Here is a 19,498-nt window from a genome sequence, read left to right as displayed (position 1 = left end):
GCTGGCAGAAACTAGAGAAAATGCTATAATTAATTGGATCCAGATGTGTCCCATCAAGCTTTGCCTCACAGTGTTACGGCCTGGTATTTAAGCAGAATTTCCAAGCCAAACAACTCTTGAGGAAGGGCTGTGACTTACAATAAGCTTTTAACTGCATGTACACAGATGCAACTGGAGACCATCAACATCGTGTTGATTCCACATAAAATTTAGTGCTAATTTGCTATTATAAAGGACCTGCTCTGTTAATGAGCAATTCACTCTGCTGTACTGTTAGAAGACCTGGGGGTTTTCGTATTTGGTTTTTGTTTTCTGCAAACTGAGACTTGTCTTGTGTTCTGTCTGCCAAAAAGTGGGGTCAATAAAGTGAAAAGTGATTGTTTGCAATACTTCAAATACCTAATCCGGAAGGCTGCCATTGAAAGATGATGATTCGTAATTGCTACGAAATCTCACCCAATGGGCTGGGAGTCTTTATGTCAAAGTCTGCCATTGTTGGCATCCATCTGTCTCAGGAGACAATGGAGTGCACCTCTAGAGGTGAAGTCAAACCACTGGAGAATCACAGCGCCTGCTGTGGCTGCAGAGAGCAATAAATCTTAATTGCTGCTTTCCACATTGTTTTTGCTGCATTAGCAGCACCAAAGTGACCTCTCTGGGCATAAGCCTGTGCAGTGTGTAGGCATAGCTTAGAAAAAATAATGTGCTTGCTCCTTTGGAGAAGGTGCTCTGTTGTTATAAATGTGGGTGGTGGTTTCTTTTCTTCTTTATTTAACAGTATGTACAGCTTTAGACTTACCATATTTTTCTGTGTATAAAACACCCCCATGTATAAGACGCCCCCTATTTTGGGGGACTAAATTTAAAGAAAATGAGGGGAGATGGCTGGCAGCTTCCCCTCCACGCCATTGCGGGAAACACGCACTTCCCACTGATGCATGGGGGGGGGGGGAGTTCCACGCCCACCAACCAGATGACTGGCAGCCTGCAGCTTACCCCCCCATGCCACTATCCATGTATAAGACAACTCCAGTTTTTTGACATGATTTTTGAGTCAAAAAACTTCGTCTAATACACAGAAAAATATGTTAAGTGTAAACGTAGAGTGCTGGCATAATAATCTCCTTTTTTTCTCTCCTTCATGTAGGCTGGTAATTCTGCTTTGTCCATAGCTTTGAAATCTGCCCACACGGAAATTGCAGAGTTCCTTCGGAGCCACATACAGCACAGCCGGCCTCTGAATACATAAAGTGATGGAATGGGAAACAGATAACAAAAGACTCATTATTTTACCCAGCTCTGTAACCAATTTATATGCCCATGATCATAGCTGATAACTGCTGATTTCTCTACTTACGGAAAGGCAGAACTATGTCAGCTATTTGCATACATTTCTAATGAATGAGTCACTCCCTTAAACCTGCTTTTATAGCCTTAACCTCTGACCAGTGGCACAAATAATGGTTAGATTATTTCATTGCCTTTTCTTAATAGTAATTACTTCCACAAGTCAAGTTGTCTTGTCTCTTCTTCAGCTTTGAGCTTATCTTTTTTTGTTTCTCAAAGCTTGAATAACTACAGGGAAGCAACTAGGTTGGCCCTGGGCATAGTTCTACATTTTTGAAGACCAAGGGCATAAAGGATAATGTGCTTTCAGGTATGACATCACCACCACACCAAAGCTGCCCAGGTTCAGTGAAGGTACAAGTAATATGGAGCAATTCTGAGATACTTTAAATTTATTGATAGCCTGATGCTGTGTCAGCTTGTATTAACTTCAAATATATTCTCTGTACCTTGTGAATAAGGTAACACTAGGAAGTCTTCCTTCCTGCCCAGTAAATCACTTATTTTTGTTCTAAGCCTGTTGTTACTGTACAGCCCATTGACTGCTCTGTAGGAAAGTACCAGCCTTTCTCCCTGCTGTATCAGAGCATCACATCAGGGACAAATCAAGAGTGCAGCAGCACTGATGGTTGCTGTTGGGCTACGGCTATGGTTTGGGCCTGATCCCAGTACAAGGACACAAATTAGTACCAATTCTTAGGACCTCAGCAGTCATTACAAGAGACATTAGTTTGGATGTGTTCGTCAAAGGGGCTTGGATCCAACCGCAGCAGAACTTGAGAGTTGAGACTCGAGAGATCCCCATTGCATGAGCAGAACTTCATCGACAGAACTTTGGATCCAACCGTGCTGTTGCCATAATGCCATGCTTTTCCAGGAGTGTCTCATTTTATGCAGTATTTGACCTTGCATCGCCGTCCTATCTGTTTCTCCTTGTCGCCCACCACTGTGGATAGCAGATGTTCTGAGACAAAGAAGAAGAATACACAGCACGACAGCATCACATATAGGTTAAAACTAGACATGAGAAGAAAGGAAACTAAGACACAGAGTTAAAGTATAGTTTATAGTCATTGATTTGCCATTGGTACCACATCTTTGGGTTGGGCTGTGAAAACAGATACTGCTTTTCAAATGAAAGTCCAGCATATATCTCTTAAAGCACATGATGTTTCCAGTTTGTCTACAAGCACAGCAGTAAAGCAATACTTTTTTGGAGTAACTTTAGATAATGAGTGTTGTTTGTAACCAGCTATCTTAACGCACGTCTCAGTTAACTTGTAAGTTGTACTGTGCTATTTATTACTATTGATTTCTATAAGTACCGGCAATCAACATTTACTCAGCATACAGCTACAAATATAGATTGGCTAGATTATGTACAATATATATCTTGGTTGTGTTTGGTTTCTATGGCTCTGATGCAAGAAGTCATAGCTAATTATTTACAGAAATAGTTGAATGTATTGGATCCAAACACACACACATTACTTCCTGTATATTCACAAAGCACAACCATCTTGTTTTTTATCCCTTTGGAATTATCATATATATGGCTTTCTTACGTTTTTTAAATTGAATTTGAATTAACCAGCCAAGAGAAAGCTTTGAAGTATATTTCTCACTGGAAGTTTGGGCACAATTAAGATACAGTGTGCTTTTTCATTTTTTTACCAAGCTAAGTATGTAGAACAAAATGACTTGATCATAAACTTCCTCATGAGAATTATTATTGTTTAAGATATTTTCATAATTAGGTTCTGTAGAGCTATTTCTGATTATGGCTTCATATGGAAGGTGCCTTTTGGGCAAACATCTGTTCTCATCTGTTTCATCAGGCTAAAATGCTGGAAATCCCAAACTTGGTAGATTGAAATCTGTTGTACTAATTTATCTGCCATATTGTTTCATTTATTGAGTAACCTTCCACCCACAGGGTAGGCAGAGTTCTTCTGTGGGCTCTGGCAGCCTTCCAGAACTCACTACAATGCACACATAGGAAGATCTCGCTCAAATTCCCATTGCTCAACCACAATGAATAACAAAAATACCTTCCATAATCCAGAAACGGTGCAACCAGTTCCTCATTTCCAGTGGAGCAGCCTCTTTTGAACAGCAGCTTTGTCAAAGTGATAATTTAAAGTTCATCCTCATTAAACTGCTGTAATATGCATCTGCTTAGCTTCTCTGCCTCAAATTTATCCTGCAAATGCTGAAAACTAGTTAAACTGGGGTGTGTGCATGTCAGGTCACTCTTGCTTAACTATTTGGGCTGTCTCTGCTATGAGCAATGTTTTCAATGACCTATCATTTTAAGCAAATAAATGGAACTGTAAAATAGCAGTCTTCTTTGCTGCATGATGAACTACGTTTGAAAATCAGGTGTGTTACGTTAACTGTGGGATGAAGCATAGGGTTATTTTCTGCAAAGAAGAAAGTCACAGAGCTCTCAGTGCATGCACACATTTCTTTAGGGCAAAGCTAAAGAAAATCTCATGTTGTGGTCATAGCAAGTGCAGGAAGCATTAGGGCTTCTCTGAAGAGAAAAAGGCAGCACCGAGGAGCTTCCCTCAGCACTATTTCCCTGATCAAATTAGCTGTTTTGAATGATTAAACAAAATGCAGTGGTCCTGATAATTGATCTCTTGCATCATGAGTAATTTGGCCCTATAACAAAGCCATTTATGGTACTCAGTGGCTGGGTCCAGATATAATGGGAAATTGTGGTTTCCCATTATGTGCATGTGTTTTAGCAATCACAACCTCGGCTTTGTGTGCTTGTCCCTCATCTCTCACATACCAGAAGAGGAGCTACTTCTTATTTTAAAGTAAACATTGTTCCCTGTGACATTCAGACCCAGAGAACTGCAAAGGCTTTTAATACTATGTTTAGTGAAAGCAATTCGGAATCAAGCTATACTTTCAGAGAGTGGCTTGTTTTCAAACTATATTTTCGACAAATCCATAACCTGTATAGGTTGCCTTATTAACAGATCTGAAATTTGACAAATCATAGTTTCCCAGGTTTGAACATCACAACGAACAATGGTTAGGATAAAAGTCTAAGTGGCGGCTCCTCTGCCATGTGAAAGGGGAGATGGGAAAACTTGCAACCCCAAGGCTTACCACCATTCACTCTCATTGCAGGACATTACTTGCAAACTCAACCAGTATTACATATGTTGGGATTTGACCTGTACCTAGCAATTCTATCCGATCCTTTAAAAATGAATACTTTCACAATAGGGTCTCTATTTTTCTCTGTCATGACATAAACTCTCATGGCATGGTAGTCATAAATGCAACAAAGCTACACTTGTTCGATTCTGCATGCATGCACTTGTTAAGGCACAGGTTCTGTAAGAACATAGGCAGAAATTTATTTTTAGCACCAATGGGATGGAGAGGGGATGTTGCAAAGTGAGACACATCACATTTGAGCAGTTTGAGTGTGGATCACACACACACACACACATGACAAAGGAGCTCCCATCTGCAATAAAACTTGAAAGTAATTTGGGGTTTTTAAAAACTGTTTTGCGTCCGGCTTTCAATGCTTTAAATGAACTGACATTATCCTTTATAGTAACCTTCCAGGGAAAATAGAATGAGACTTGTGTGAACTTTGTTGTACATTACTATTAAAATTAGTCATATAACAAGTTGACAGAGCCTCTTTTTAAATCTGTGTAAGTCTGTCCTGATTGCATTGATGCGAAACTTTATAAAATGGTTAAGTAATGCCAGGTTTGATAAAAGGAGTCACGGGCTTTGAGAGGTAATCAATTAATGGTCCAGCTCTGTAGGGCTGAAACAAGCACAAAATCAATTTGAGAATCCAGCTGAGCTGTCGAAATAAACTTATATGCGGTGCATTCTGAGGTAAAATAATGGTGACCAAAGCAGAGTGAAGAGATGCTTTAAAAAAATTAAGACTCTTATTAAACAGCCCTCATTAAAAATAAAACGGGCTTCCATTAGTCACACAATCTCTACAAAGAACTTGAAAGAAAATTAAAATGCTCTTGACAACTGAATGGACTTTTCCATCTGCACCACCCTACCCCTTATTTACCTCTTCTTTCTTCACTTTCCTCCACACCTTTAGTCGGAAGTGATCCCACAAAAAATACTTGCTTCAGCACCATGTATGGAGCTAATAGTTGCAGTTTATTCTGTTGCTCAGGGGCAAAAAATTGGACTCTTCACATAAGACATCAGTTGCACAACTCCCAAATACCCTCAAGAAAACAGGACTTCATGCCTTGCCCTTTTTTTAAGGGCTCGGATTGAGCATTCCTTTCATTACTGTCCTCCAGGAAAAACACACACAGACACACAAGTCTGTTGTAATCATTAAAGCAACAGGAGGTCATTCCACCTCACATTCCATTATCAATAGCAAGGCCTGGGCTTCTTGTAGGAGGCACACACAAAACCTGGGACCCACAAAGCTGGATATAGCCTACAAACACCATATGAGGATCCAACACAGTCAAGCAAAAGAAATGAGACAGAGAGGCAGCTAAAGTGATACTCCATTTCATAATTAATAAACTAGAGAGAGAGAATCAAAGATCCTCTCAAATTCACAAATGGCAAATTTGTGAATGGGTCTACTCGGAGTCTGATTAAAGGCATAGGGTTTTATCGAGCTTCAGTTGTACTCTGAGTAGACCCACTGAAATTAGTGGGCATGACTAACTGGGATCCATTCTGAGCATAACTTTGTTGGTTAAAACCTACAATTCATAAAACTATATAAATGAAAAAGTATGCTATGTGTCAGGGGTTCAGAAGGAGAGACACAGGAGGGGGAGCAAATGGAGAGTGAGGAGGAAGAGGACGAAGCGGGTGCAGGCAGTGACAGTTACCAGAGTCGTGACTCAAGCCTCTCTAGCGAATCGGAGGACTCACAGAAGGGAGCACCGATGGCCAGAGCGAGGGAGGTTCCAGGGGAGAAACCTCAGGAGGGAGGGGCCAGCGGGGAGTCCCTGAGCAGCAGCTGGAAATCGGGACCAGCTTCCCCACCTGAGCGCAGTGGGGAGGGGGAGTCCCAGGAGTCGGGACCAGTGTTCTTGCCACCGGCGGGAGGAGAGGAGGCAGGGTTGGCCACGCCCACATCCGGAAGCGGGGAAACGGTCAGAAGGAAGGTTACCGGCTGGGCGCGCGCGCCAAGTTCAAATGTACAGGCGAGCGGCACAGCAGGGAGTCCGGACAGGGAGCCAGGTCCTAAAGCCCGCCGGAAGGAAGGGTGGAGCTCAGGGGGGGTCAGCGTCAGAGGAATCGAGGAAAGAGATAACCCCTGAGGGCAGAAGGACCCAGCGTAGGAAGGAGCAGCGTAGGAGGTGGAGCAAAGCGAGAATCTTAAAGTGGTGTGGCTTTAGCAGCGAGTCAGAGGGGACTTAGCCGATCTAGCGTCAAGACGTGGGGTCTGCGCGCCCAGAGCTTGGAAATGGAAACTAAACTTCAATAAAGACTTTTGTATATAAGATCCACTGGGCGTTGGTCCTCTGTGAGCTGGGACCTAGCGGCAGTCCCTGACACTATGTAAAAACAAAAGTGCTGAAAATGCCACTTTTGGAAAGGCCACGGCTCAATAGTAGCTCACATGCTTTGAAAGCAGAAGGTGCCAGATTTATTCCCTCCCCTCTCCAGCTAAGGCCAGGAGACACTCCTGCTGGAAACCCTGGACAGATGCCACCAGTCAACTGGATGGACCAATGGCGGCTTTACTTCACAAAAGTGAAACATCAACCTGGTTCCAGGTTGATCAGGAGTCTATGAATTTGCACAGCATATCTGACTGTTAAATCCTGGTAGAAATTCAGTTCATTGGTCCATTTTGGTTCACCCTTATTTACTGGAAACATGAAATTAGAAAAACAACATCTATTTGTTCTGGTTATGATGGATGAATGCGGCCAATGGCTCGATTCTAAAGATGTAGATGTATGAGTGGAAGTTGCTTCTGTTCGTGCAAGGATGGGTCCCCAGGTTTTTTGTAATCTCCCTGCACCCTCTGCTTTGAATCCCTCCTATGCAACCTACCATTCTGTTCCAGATGCACCTGCCAGCCCTCAAGTGCAGATTTTCAGGGAGCCCAAGGTCACTGCAGATAGGAGGAGGAAGCAGAAAAGCCTTGCTCCATTCAAGGAATGGAAGTTCAAGTTCTAGCAATGTCTTCCATTTTCCCTAGAATGGTAAAAAAAAAAAAGGAAAGCCAAATTTGCTGTTGGTAAAAGTGACTGACAATTCAAAATACACTATCGTTCACTTTATTCAGATAAATAAATTCCTTGCTTGCAGATGAATATACGGTAATCTGTTTACAGTCCAACAACCACAAATGCTTTACTTGTGAATAGTAGCCAAATTCCTCTGTCAAAACCCGCTGATAGCGAACTCCTGATGCAATTTCTCTGGAGTCACTAAAGGGAAAAAAATAAATTCAGATTTAAATATAAGGGATCCATCTGATTGCATCCCTATATATGATAGCTAAATATAGTGTGATTGCCATCTCTAAATAAATATTAATTCTGCAAAGGCCTACGCACCTAAAATGTACCCACCAGGCACAATTCTATTTTTAAAACACCTACAGGACTGATTCCCGAAAACAAAAGCATTAAAACCTAGTCTCTCATCGAGACCCTGTGGTTATACACATGTTTAATGTAAAAAACAACAAGCTTCATGTTGCAATAGAAAGTTATCCATTACTGGCCCCTCTGTGAATGTGCCTGTACTTGTTCGAGTGCTAGAATTTTAAAATCATATCTTAATGTTTGCATTTCACAAGCTAAGGGACATCTAATGCAAGCTTTCAAATTTTACTTTAGTGTTCTAAAACCTGAAATTACAAGTGAATTCCGTGTTGTGCCCATGTGAAAAATGTAACATTTGCTTGTTTTCAGATATTTTCAGGAAGCAATTAATAAAAGCATTTAAAATATACTTCTTGCCATCCTGGTTATTTATTATACTCTGAAATGCCTGTGGGCAGCAAATAGGATTATAGCATTTGCATCCATATAAAATTATACAGTCTATAATATGATGATTAACAACATCTGAATGACCTCCTTCAATTTTGCATTATGTAAGCCTAATATTGTCGCCCAACCTAATATTGTAACCAGGGCTTTTTCAGGGGCAACTCACAGGATCTCAGTTCTGGCACCTCTCAGGTGGGCGCCAGTGCCATTCCAAGAGAACAAGGGAACTCTGCGGATGTCAATTGGAGATGCTAGAATTCTTTATATTGATCTTACATTTGCAGATTTTATTTGCACTTCAGAGATACTATTTAGCCTTTTGTTGTCTACAGAAGTGCTAACCTAAAGTATTTTTCTACACATCATTTACTTAGTTTGATTTAATGTTTGAAAAGAACTGTCTTAAAATCCCAGTTATTGTCTTAAGACAGTGTAAACACTCAAGTTTGGCAAGTTCAGAAAGAAGGCTGTTGATTGCTAAAGAAATATAGTTTAATACTGTGCTGTATGGCAACAACAATTTAGACACTGAATGGGAAGGAGCTCATTGAAGGTTATTTATAGGCCCATCAGTCCTGTAGATTAACTTCTCTGTGCAGTGAGGAGCAGAGGTAATTTATCAGTTTTAAATGTATCTTTATGATGACTTGCTCACTACATAGCTTTCACCAGTTCAAATGGCTCAGCAACAACATTACGTACCATGGATTAATAATAGTCACACTGTCACAATTGCACATTAATTTATACATCTGTTCCATGCTACAAATATCTAAAGGGTTGTCACATGAAAGATGGAGCAAGCTTGTCTTCTCCTGTTCCGGAGAGTAGGATTCGAACCAATGGATTCAAGTTACAAGAAAGGAGGTTTCAACTAGACGTCAGGAATAACTTTCTGACAGAGCTGTTTGATAGTGGGAGAGAGTCCTTGGGAGGTGGTGGACTCTCCTTCCATAGAGGTTTTCAAGCAAAGGTTGGGTGGCCCTCTGTCATGGATGCTCTTAGTTGAGATTGGACCAGATGACCCTCGGAATTCTACCATTCTATGAAATCTAAATGTTACAGAATCGTAACTGTGACAGAGAGCAAATACCTTGATCCAATAACAGAAACATGTACGGAGACAAATAGGTGACTAGTTGCACAAGAATGTAGATAGTAGGTAGGCACATTTAAACAGGATGCTGACAGAGCCTTCCATTCAAAGCAATGGATATATATTATATCCACCCAGATGCACATCTGTATAGTAAGTACTGAAATAGGAACATTCAGTTCTGTTTATGTGCAGATCTCTGGCGCTGCACTGGTCGCAAAACAAGTAGTACTTGCAACAAAATGTTGCACTGTGAAGTGTTCCTGTTACGGCTTGTTAACTGGAACTTGCCCTTTTCCCAAGTACTCTGTCCCATCCCCCCCCCCACATAGGCGCCGACTCCATGGGGCCTGAGGGGGCCCGAGCCCCCTCAAAAATTCGTTTGGGGGGGCTCCACCCCCCCCAATAATTTAAGAAAATTATTTTTTATTTTCCTTGTTTGAGGATAGTTACTTTTTAAAATACATTCAGTAATGAGTTAAAACAAAGCCACTCCCGATCTAGAGAGGGGTTGGGGTTGCGGGCTCTCGACCCATCAACAATCTCGCGCGGCTGGCGTCAGCCCCGCGAGAAGCGGGGATTCCCCCTAGCTCATTAATATTCACTGCCCACGGCGGCAGCCAATCAGCTGCCGCAAAGGGCGGGCCCTCACAGGTTCACTTAAGGTCGGGGCAGCCCGGGGCTCGCCCCTTTCGTTCCCCCAGCAGTGGTTTGGAGGTCTTGGGCCCCCCCAATATTTTTTATAAGTCGGTATGGGCCCCCGCCCCCTCAATATTTTTTATAAGTCGGCGCCCCTGCCCCCCCATTGTGATTTTGCATCTCTCCCCCAGCACACACACACACACAACACACCCCTCTACCTCCAACAGCCAATCAGCATTTTGTGGCAACTGGGCCCCTTGGTCTGCTTTCATGAGAGGGGATGTATGCCTCCCTCAAGGTGCTTTTCTAAATACTCTTTGTACTCCTGCACAGTGCTATTTTTCTAGAAAAAAGAGGTGCTGGAACTCACCAAGAATGGCTCCCTTGTTCTCTTATAATGGCAATGGCACCTGCCTGAGAGGTGCCGGGACTGAGTTCCGGCTGAAAAAAAGCCCTGCTCCTTCACCCAAAGCCTGTCAATACCTCCTTTTGTGGATGGGAGTGTTTATTGGAAAAAGCACAGAAAGAAGGTAATAAAATGTACCTCTCATCATCTGCAATGGTCTGGTAATTAATTTTTCTTAGACTTTAAAATTGTATGGTGTGTGTGTTGTTTGTACACACACACACACTACACAGAGAGATAGTGTACTGTCTTGCGTGTTTCTTTTCCATTTAGGAAGGAAAGTTATACGTATCCATTTTGATAAGGATGTGTACACCATAAATTTAAAGAATATTTACTGCCCCCTCCCACAAAAGAATACAGAGGTACCCCGGGTTAAGAACTTAATTCGTTCTGGAGGTCCGTTCTTAAGCTGAAACTGTTCTTAACCTGAGGTACCACTTTAGCTAATGGGGCCTCCCGCTGACGCTGCACGATTTCTGTTCTCATCCTGAGGTAAATTTGCTTAACCTGAGGTACTTCTTCTGGGTTAGTGGAGCCTGTAACCTGAAGCATATGTAACCTGAAGTGTAGGTAACCCAAGTTACCACTGCAATGGGGAAAGTAGTTTGTCAAGGGTGATGGGAACTGTAACTCAGTGAGGGGGGAAACTACATTTGCCAGTATTCTTGCAGGATGGGGTGTATGGTGTGTAGGCAGCCAAGGTCATAGCTATGGGCTGCTCTACTTCGCTTCAAAATCACCACAAGCAGCTTATCACTTGCCAATATTTTGAAAAGAAAACCTTTCATTTATACATGCACACTTCATAGCTGACACAACATGTATGCATTCTTGGATATCCTAAAACTGAGCACAAAATGTCTCATGTGAAACAGCCCTGAGATCAACAGAACACATTTCAGCCACATTGTCCAGAAGGTCCTCCTATCTGCTTTGCTGAAAGGGGTTAGGGGTGGAAGCACCAGACGCCCTCCTTAAAAGCAAGCAGGGTGGTTGGGGGCAGACTGAAATGGAAGAGCTCTCCTCCAGCAAGCTGTCATGATATAAACTCAAAGATATGCCAAGAATGCAAACGTCCAATCCACGGCTTACTGTGCGGTCTCCCTGAGTCTTAGACTCCACGGAAAAGGCAAGAATGGCAGGGCCTCTGACTTAAAAATAAACAACAGAAACTGGCCCCTTCTCTTCCCAGTGTATTTTAAAGCATAACAGCATTCTTTCCACTCAGGAAATAACAGCAAAAATGACAGGGGAGGAGAAACAACTTTCTAGCACCACCTAAGCAACTACAATGCTCAAGCCGCAATCCTTGCCAGTGGCTTTGTGCGTCAAGGCCCATTGACAGAATAGGACGATACAGCATCTGGTGGATTTTTTTCTACTTCAGTTCACAATTTAACCAGCTCTTTTTGTAGGGACATATCACATAAATGAGAGTCTTGGCATCCACAAAAAGACAGAAAACACACAGATATTCTAGATTATAAAGTGAACTTCTTTCCACTTTCCATATCAAGTGGCAGATGGCATGTGTCTGTGTGTGAACCTCCTAAAGCTATACTACCGCAAGCAGGTCCTGTGCATCACATCACATCACCACAAACACGGTGTCTTCAACTGGAGTCAATTCATACATCAAGCGCTTAGTGACCAGGTGACATGACATCACATGGACATACAAAGCTCCCTTATCTTGAGGCATACCATAGGTTCATCCATCACAGCAAGGCTTACACTAGAGGTAGGCATGTTGTGGCCCTCAGCCTAATTTCATATGACTTGGGCTAATTTCAAAAATCCTCTACAAAGAATCAGTTCAGACCCTCAGCAAGAGTGACCCTCCCTTGGCATTTTGCTGGGTACAGAGGGGGGGGAGAGAGGACACACCCACTTTCAAGTCTGGCTCCACCCACCACTAACAGGCAGTCTCTGATAGATTACCACCAAGGATGCATGGCTCTTGACAGAAGAGAAAAAAATGATTGCCCACCCCAGGCCTCCACTTCCTTTAAGCAGGTCGTCAAGGTCTTCCATCCTGTGGCTCAGCTACATACTAGCGAAGGGGGAATAATTCCATTCAGTTTGCATTTAAAGCCAAAACTGTCAAACTTGCACAGCCAACCTTTGAAATTTGTACTTATCCAAATTTTCTGATGCAGTTTTGCAGCCAAACGGTGTTTACAGGAATGCATATATTGTACTAGGGATGCATGTGCATAATTTTTTTTTACATTGGTGATAATAACATACAACAATGCAATACATTAGGAGACGATGCTTGCAAAAATGTGCACATTAGTCAAAACTGCATTCAAAAATGTGTTTATCAGGAGAAATTAGCACTAAAATGCTGAGGATTTTTTTTTTATCAAAACGCTTTGGAAACTGAAGTAGAAATGTGGAAAACTGAATTTAAGATTGAGAAACTGAGAGAACCGAAATTGACAGATCCTGCCATCCTCACCAAGGATTGAACCTTGGCAAGAAACCAAGTACTTTGCTCTGGCACTGTGCTATGGGTTCTCTTCCTGAACTTACACATCAAATAATTTTCATGCATGTGGAAGCAAGCCTCGTCTTATAATAAAAAGTGGAGCAACGACTGCCTCTAATCGGCACCTGAATGTATATAATATAAGGTGCATACCAAAGTCAGGGTACATGCCAAGATCATGACGCCATCCAGGAAAAAGGAGGTTATTGATGTTTTTCAAGATCTAAAGAGGTCAATAGCAATGATGAAAATATCTCAGGATGGTGGATACTGCCTGGCAACCACACCACGCACTGGGGTCTTAAATAAGATAATAGTGAGACAGAGAGGTAATAATTATAAATCTCTCCAGGTTCTATCACAGAATCACGAACAAAATGTTATCATTTAATATCTCTTGGCTTCTCCCATCTGCAGAAATCAATGTTTATTGGCTTACAGTGCAGAAATATATTTAGTCAGCAGGGTTTTGTTTTTAAAAAATCTAAGTCTGCAGCTGACATCATCATCTAAATTGTTGAAGAAGAATAAAGCTGTCCACTGTGCAAGAGGGAAGGGGGAGTCCTCAAAAGTGAAAACTGAACATGTACTTTGACAACACATCATGCAGCTAAAACACATTACCAAAGGGTCCCCCCTTTTCATTAACAAACTGATTCGGAGCAAAACAATAACTATTGCGGAAGTAGCCTAACCACATTGAGGAGTTATGAGTTGATTGTTCCCAAGCATTACGTATATAATGTAGAGACACTGCACCACCCAAGGTTGGCTGATATACTCTATGAGGACAATTGAGAAAAAATCAGATGAGACTGAGATCCATTGAAACCATTTGGACCTATTCACTTAGCTATTTCTGAATTGTGCTGTTGTGAATACTGACACAGAATTTTCACAACAAAATCCCATCCCCTGTAGCTGTTTTTTGGGGAGGGGTGTAGCCAGGACTGGGACAAGCAGAGGATAGGAAAATCATAGAATTGTAGAATTGAAAGGGAGCATGAGGATCCTCTAGTCCAACGCCCTACAATGCAGGAATCTTTTGCCCTACATGGGACTTGAACCCACAAGCCTGAGATTAAGAGTCTTATGCTCTACTGACTGAGCTATTCCAGATGGTTTGGGAAGGAAGTACTCACAGGGTGACAGACGATGGTGAGGGGCTGGAAGTCAATGCACAAGAACCAGAGCAGCAAGACCCATCACCAGAGTCAGAGGGGCCCCTGTCTCCAAAAACAAGGCAGACTCTGAAGCATATGGAGCAGGAGAAAAGACTGTCTAGGAGGCTGGGGCAGCCTAGCTGGCCAGGTGTGGCTCGCTATGTGATTCCTCAGCTTGAGTAGACTCAGAACAGGTGAAGGTCACAAGCCTCATCAAACACAGATGCTGCAATCAGCATACAAAGAGGGAAGCAGAGCTGAGGTGCTGTGTTTGCTCTGCTGCCCCTGTTGATAGACATTGGCTTGGGACTGTGCTTTGGGTTTAACTCTGGGCTGTATCCTGACTGCTGTGCTTCAGACTTGGCTACTTGGATTGACCCTGGACTGTGTTTCCGGACCTTTGGACGTTGGACTTGCTGCCAGGTAGGCCAGGGGTTCTTAATCTTCATAGTTCATAATCCTGAAAAAGAACATCCAATCTCCACAAATAGTGTCATGTACAGTAGATGAGCAATTTGGTTACTAAACTAAAGTGTTATTGACACTTTAATAAGCTAAAACTTGGTGCTTTGGTCTTTGTCAACAGAATGAGCCAGGCAAAAGGGGTGAATGCTTATTTTTATTGAACTTGCTTTTGTAAAAAGCAAAGGTAGTTGTGTCGGCCAATAATAAAAAGTCTAAAATCTGCATTAGGCCTAACAAATTGCACACAAAAGAAGTGTGCAAGCTTTCAAGTCCACCAAAACCCTTCATCAAATTAGAGGGTGAAGAAAACCCCAGGGTGGCATTGTTTTATTTTGGTAAGCATGTGCAGTCTTCATACAATTTGACTAGCAAACACTAGTCCAAGAAGAAGAAAAACTATTTCAGTTTATCTGTTTAATTCACCAGGCAGTGGATGCTTTTTGTATGCAATTGTTTTGTGTGGGTTGCCTGTACTAAATGGTGAGTGTTGTGTAAAATGTTGTCAATTGCTCCACCTACTGAAATTTCTGAAGAATGAGACGCAGGGCTAAAAGGTTATTACAGTGCAAGCCTATGCTGGTCTACTAAAAAGGAGCCCCATTCGATTAAAAAAGACTTACTCCCACAAAATCATTCTAGGATTGCAGTCTTAAAAGGATATGGATTTCTATCTATACAGTTATATGCAGCCTCTTTAGGCATAGCCCTTGCAATGTTACTTATATGATCACAAAATATATTGCCAAACAAAAAAATACCAAACTTTATAAGAGAACAGCAAAATTTTCATGCAAAATTATCCTAGTTTTAATCCCCAGCATCTCTAGGTAGGGCAGGAAAGCCTTCTGTTTGAAACTCTGGAGAACTCCTGCATTGCAGAAGGTTAGACTAGATGAGCCTTGTGGTACCTTCCAGCTCTACAATTCTGTTTCTATTTTTTAAATAAAAATTATTAAGGGTTTTTTGTGTGTGCTACAAAACAGATAAACAGGGAAAGGTACATCTATTGTGTCCACTTTCCATTCATAGAGTCTTTTTCACAGTTCATTTACGTTTAGTGAGAGATACTTTTGTCATAGATATCTTGCGGTTGTGGGGAGAGAGATGGGGGTATTGTTTGTTGTTGTTATTGTTGTTGTTGTGCTGCCTAGTGTTAGTGTAGGGGTTTGTGTCAGCTTCACACAGGCAGGTCCTTTGTACATATATTTATATTTGTTGCTATTGCAGGAGATTAGGGGGTCCTGAGCTTGGTTGGTAGAGTTCAGTTCATTGCAGTGTGATTTGTTTGTAAGTAGGGGGGTAGGTTGTTGGGTCCGGTTAGCCATATTGATTTGTATGCTGTGGTGGGATTTTTTGGGTGGGGAGAGGTCATTGTCCTGCTGTGCTGTGTATGTGATAAAGGGGAACCATACTGGGGTGCAGGCATCTTCAACCAGGGTAGACAATACTTGGCTAGATGGCGAATCAGCTGACTCCGTATGTCAGCTTCCTATTTTCCTAATAAAGGCAGCTGCATTATTTTTTAAAATATAAAAAGTTAGTTCAAAAAAACAAAACAGCAGCATAGAACATCTCAGTCACCTCAAAACATCTGGAAGTGTAGGAAATATAGTTTAAAGCAATCCAAAATAAGTAAGTTTTAAAAACTAGCTAAAAGTGGGACTGCGTACCCTTCAGTGGAGAGGAAGTTCCGTATCTCAGAGGCCACCACAGAAAAGGCCCCGTCTTTTGTGCATGGGATGTCTCTGAAACAGATTTCAATGCTGTGTTTCCATGGCTGGTGGCAATATGTTTCTGGAAACCACAGGAGAGGAAAGTTTTTAGGTCCTGCTTGCGGGTTTTGCACAAGCATCTGGATGGCCACTGTGAGGAATGGATGCTGGACTAGATGAGCCATTGGCCTGATAGAGCAGGCCCTTATGTTCTTATGTTCCCATGCAGGTTTGTGTTGAGTGGTTCTCCTGGTAGCCTGGTTCCAAACTGTATTTGGGGTTTAAAATTTAAAGGTCCAAACTAGAACTTTTGGTTCATGTTTCAGTTCAGTGTCTCACATAAAAGCCCCACCCCCCACATCAACTTTCGACAGCCATTTGCTAAGCATGGAATTCAATGAAGAGAACAAGAACGAACAAAACACCAATCAATGTTTGACAACAGAAAATGCAATTCCTCCATCTTACAGGAGGATTGTTTTGAAATAACATTCTCACTAAATTTTAGCTGGCACTCTGCTGGAATCCAACATTTGTTGAATTCCTTTCTGTTCACACATCTGGTTAAATGGCCTGGGAAAACAACATCTTATTATTCCAACTGACAAAAACCTGCTATCCACAATTATGTTGAAATTATGTTCAATTATGGATAAAGTTTATGCACCCAAATGCATACCTTTGACTGTCAGGCAGTACCAGTCTGATTTAGTATTTATTCATAGCACCTTCCAGATTTCTCAATCCAGTTAGTACATTTTATTTATTTGGTAAATAGATATAGTTGTGTAAGCCGCTTTGAGACCTTCATGGCAAAAAGCAGAATATACTTGTTAAAATAAAATATGCCAGTAGGTTCTTGAAGCACAGTTCAAGCAATTTTCAGTAAAAGTAATTCAATATAAAATAATCAAGAACCACTTTTCCCAGGCACTAAAACCTAGCAATTGCTATCCATACAAACCATACAGAGGCCAACTGATACTCCGTAAAAAAAACACCACTCCAGCTCAGCAGCCAACCGCAAACACATTTCCTAAAGGGCAAGAGGAATTGATTGTTCTCCTTGGTAGAGCGTTTCACAAGGGCACCATTACCAAGAATGCCCTTGCTTTGCTGTTAGTCTCTGTCTATGTACACTTTGTCATTTACTTTGGGTCAAGCATGCTCCCACTGCTGGCTTTCAAAGCCATGTACCCATGACATTACTCAGTGTTTCAGAGCTGCCTTGTAGTTTCACGGCTGCTTGATGTGTTTCCCCTCAAAGAAGCTTCAATCAGAAAGGAAAATGTAAGCCACATTTACTGCGCAATTAAGCTGAGGTGTGTAAATTTGAGACAACCATTGTGCATGTGTGGATCACAGGGACTCCGTTCTGGCGGCACCTCTCAGGTGGGCACCATTGCCATTGTAAGAGAACAAGGGAGACACTCATGGTGAGTTCCAGCACCTCTTTTTCTAGAATAATAGCACTGGTGACAGCATATGTGCAGATGGCAGCCTAATGAAACAGAGTTTGGTGGGAAGGTGTGTTTTGGGCGTAGAAATGCCAAACAGGTAATGTGCATTGGGCTAAGGCATCCCTGCCTCCTCTCTGGTGCGCACAACAGCATGCTTTAGGGTTCTTGCCCTAAATAACTGAAAACATGCTTCCTTTTGCTGGGCATGTCTAGAAGCAGATCAGAGTAAGCACCCCCCTGCCCCCATTTTTTGGTAAGAGTTTTTAATGGATGCTCATCATTACGGGCAAACCCCGATAGTTTTTCTTAGCCTGCACCAAGTTCAGCACCCTCACAGATGGCTCTGTAATAAAAGCCAGTACTGCCTAACAATAAGGCCTTCACTGATATAGAACACGACAAGGTTTGAGGCCTGGGCAGTGTCTGAGGCACAATAATAATAATAATATAATAATTTATTATTTATACCCCGCCCATCTGGCTGGGCCTCCCCAGCCACTCTGGGCGGCTTCCATAGAAACCAAAAATACACTAAAATATCACACGTTAAAAACTTCCCTGAAGAGCGCTGCCTTAAGATGTCTTCTGAATGTCAGGTAGTTGTTTATCGCTTTGACATCTGATGGAAGGGCGTTCCACAGGGCGGGCGCCACTACCGAGAAGGCCCTCTGCCTGGTTCCCTGTAGCTCTGCTTCTCGCAATGAGGGAACCACCAGAAGGCCCTCGGCGCTGGACCTCAGCGTCCGGGCAGAACAATGGGGGTGGAGACGCTCCTTCAGGTATACAGGACCAAGGCCGTTTAGGGCTTTAAAGGTCAGCACCAACACTTTGAATTGTGCTCGGAAACGTACTGGGAGCCAATGTAGGTCTTTCAAGACCGGTGTTATATGGTCTCGGCAGCCGCTCCCAGTCACCAGTCTAGCTGCCGCATTCTGGATTAGTTGTAGTTTCCGAGTCACCTTCAAAGGTAGCCCCACGTAGAGCGCATTGCAGTAGTCCAAGTGGGAGATAACCAGAGCATGCACCACTCTGGCGAGACAGTCCGCAGGCAGATAGGGTCTCAGCCTACGTACCAGATGGAGCTGGTAAACAGCTGCCCTGGACACAGATTTGACCTGTGCCTCCATGGACAGCTGTGAGTCCAAAATGACTCCCAGGCTGCGCACCTGGTCCTTTAGGGGCACAGTTACCCCATTCAGGACCAGGGAATCCTCCACACCTGCCCGCCTCCTGTCCCCCAAAAACAGTACTTCTGTCTTGTCAGGATTCAACCTCAATCTGTTAGCCGCCATCCATCCTCCAACCGCCTCCAGACACTCACACAGGACCTTCACCGCCTTCACTGGTTCTGATTTAAAAGAGAGGTAGAGCTGGGTATCATCTGCATACTGATGAACACCCAGCCCAAACCTCCTGATGATCTCTCCCAGCGGCTGCATGTAAATGTTGAAAAGCATGGGGGAGAGGACAGAACCCTGAGGCACCCCACAAGTGAGGGTCCAGGGGTCTGAACACTTATTCCCCACCACCACTTTCTGAACACGGCCCAGGAGGAAGGAGCGGAACCACTGTATGACAGTGCCCCCAGCTCCCAGCCCCTCAAGACGGTCCAGAAGTATGTTATGGTCGATGGTATCAAACGCCACTGAGATCCAGCAGAACTAGGAAACAGCTCTCACCTTTGTCCCTAGCCCGCCGGAGATCATCAA

General features: G+C 42.8%; 1 protein-coding gene and 1 long non-coding RNA gene across 8 annotated transcripts in view; one reads left to right on the top strand and one right to left on the bottom strand.

Annotated features, from left to right (window-relative positions):
- Window positions 1–3,690, top strand: part of KANK4 (KN motif and ankyrin repeat domains 4) — a 67,317-nt gene extending 63,627 nt beyond the window's left edge. For all 6 annotated transcript variants that reach the window (XM_081915700.1, XM_081915702.1, XM_081915698.1 and 3 more), the window contains one exon: window positions 1,148–3,690. In XM_081915700.1, the coding sequence (XP_081771826.1) occupies window positions 1,148–1,249 (102 nt within the window). In that variant the 3' untranslated portion in view covers window positions 1,250–3,690. The remainder of the gene's footprint in view (window positions 1–1,147) is intronic.
- Window positions 3,442–14,417, bottom strand: LOC309372378. 2 transcript variants are annotated; one of them, XR_014169479.1, is made up of 4 exons: window positions 14,132–14,417; window positions 7,706–7,778; window positions 7,399–7,542; window positions 3,442–5,522 (listed from the first exon to the last, which is right to left on the bottom strand). It is a non-coding gene; the product is annotated as an uncharacterized lncRNA (long non-coding RNA). The 2 variants fall into 2 exon arrangements; XR_014169480.1 differs by lacking the exons at window positions 3,442–5,522; window positions 14,132–14,417 and adding an exon at window positions 11,003–11,122 and having other exon boundaries at window positions 6,906–7,542.
- Between the last annotated feature and the right edge of the window lie 5,081 nt (window positions 14,418–19,498).

This window comes from Podarcis melisellensis (genome assembly GCF_964234715.1).
Source record: "Podarcis melisellensis genome assembly, chromosome: 6".
Classification (NCBI taxonomy): Eukaryota; Metazoa; Chordata; class Lepidosauria; order Squamata; family Lacertidae; genus Podarcis; species Podarcis melisellensis.
The sequence above is the reverse complement of the archived record's forward strand: the minus strand, read 5'-3'. Positions and strand labels throughout refer to the sequence as shown.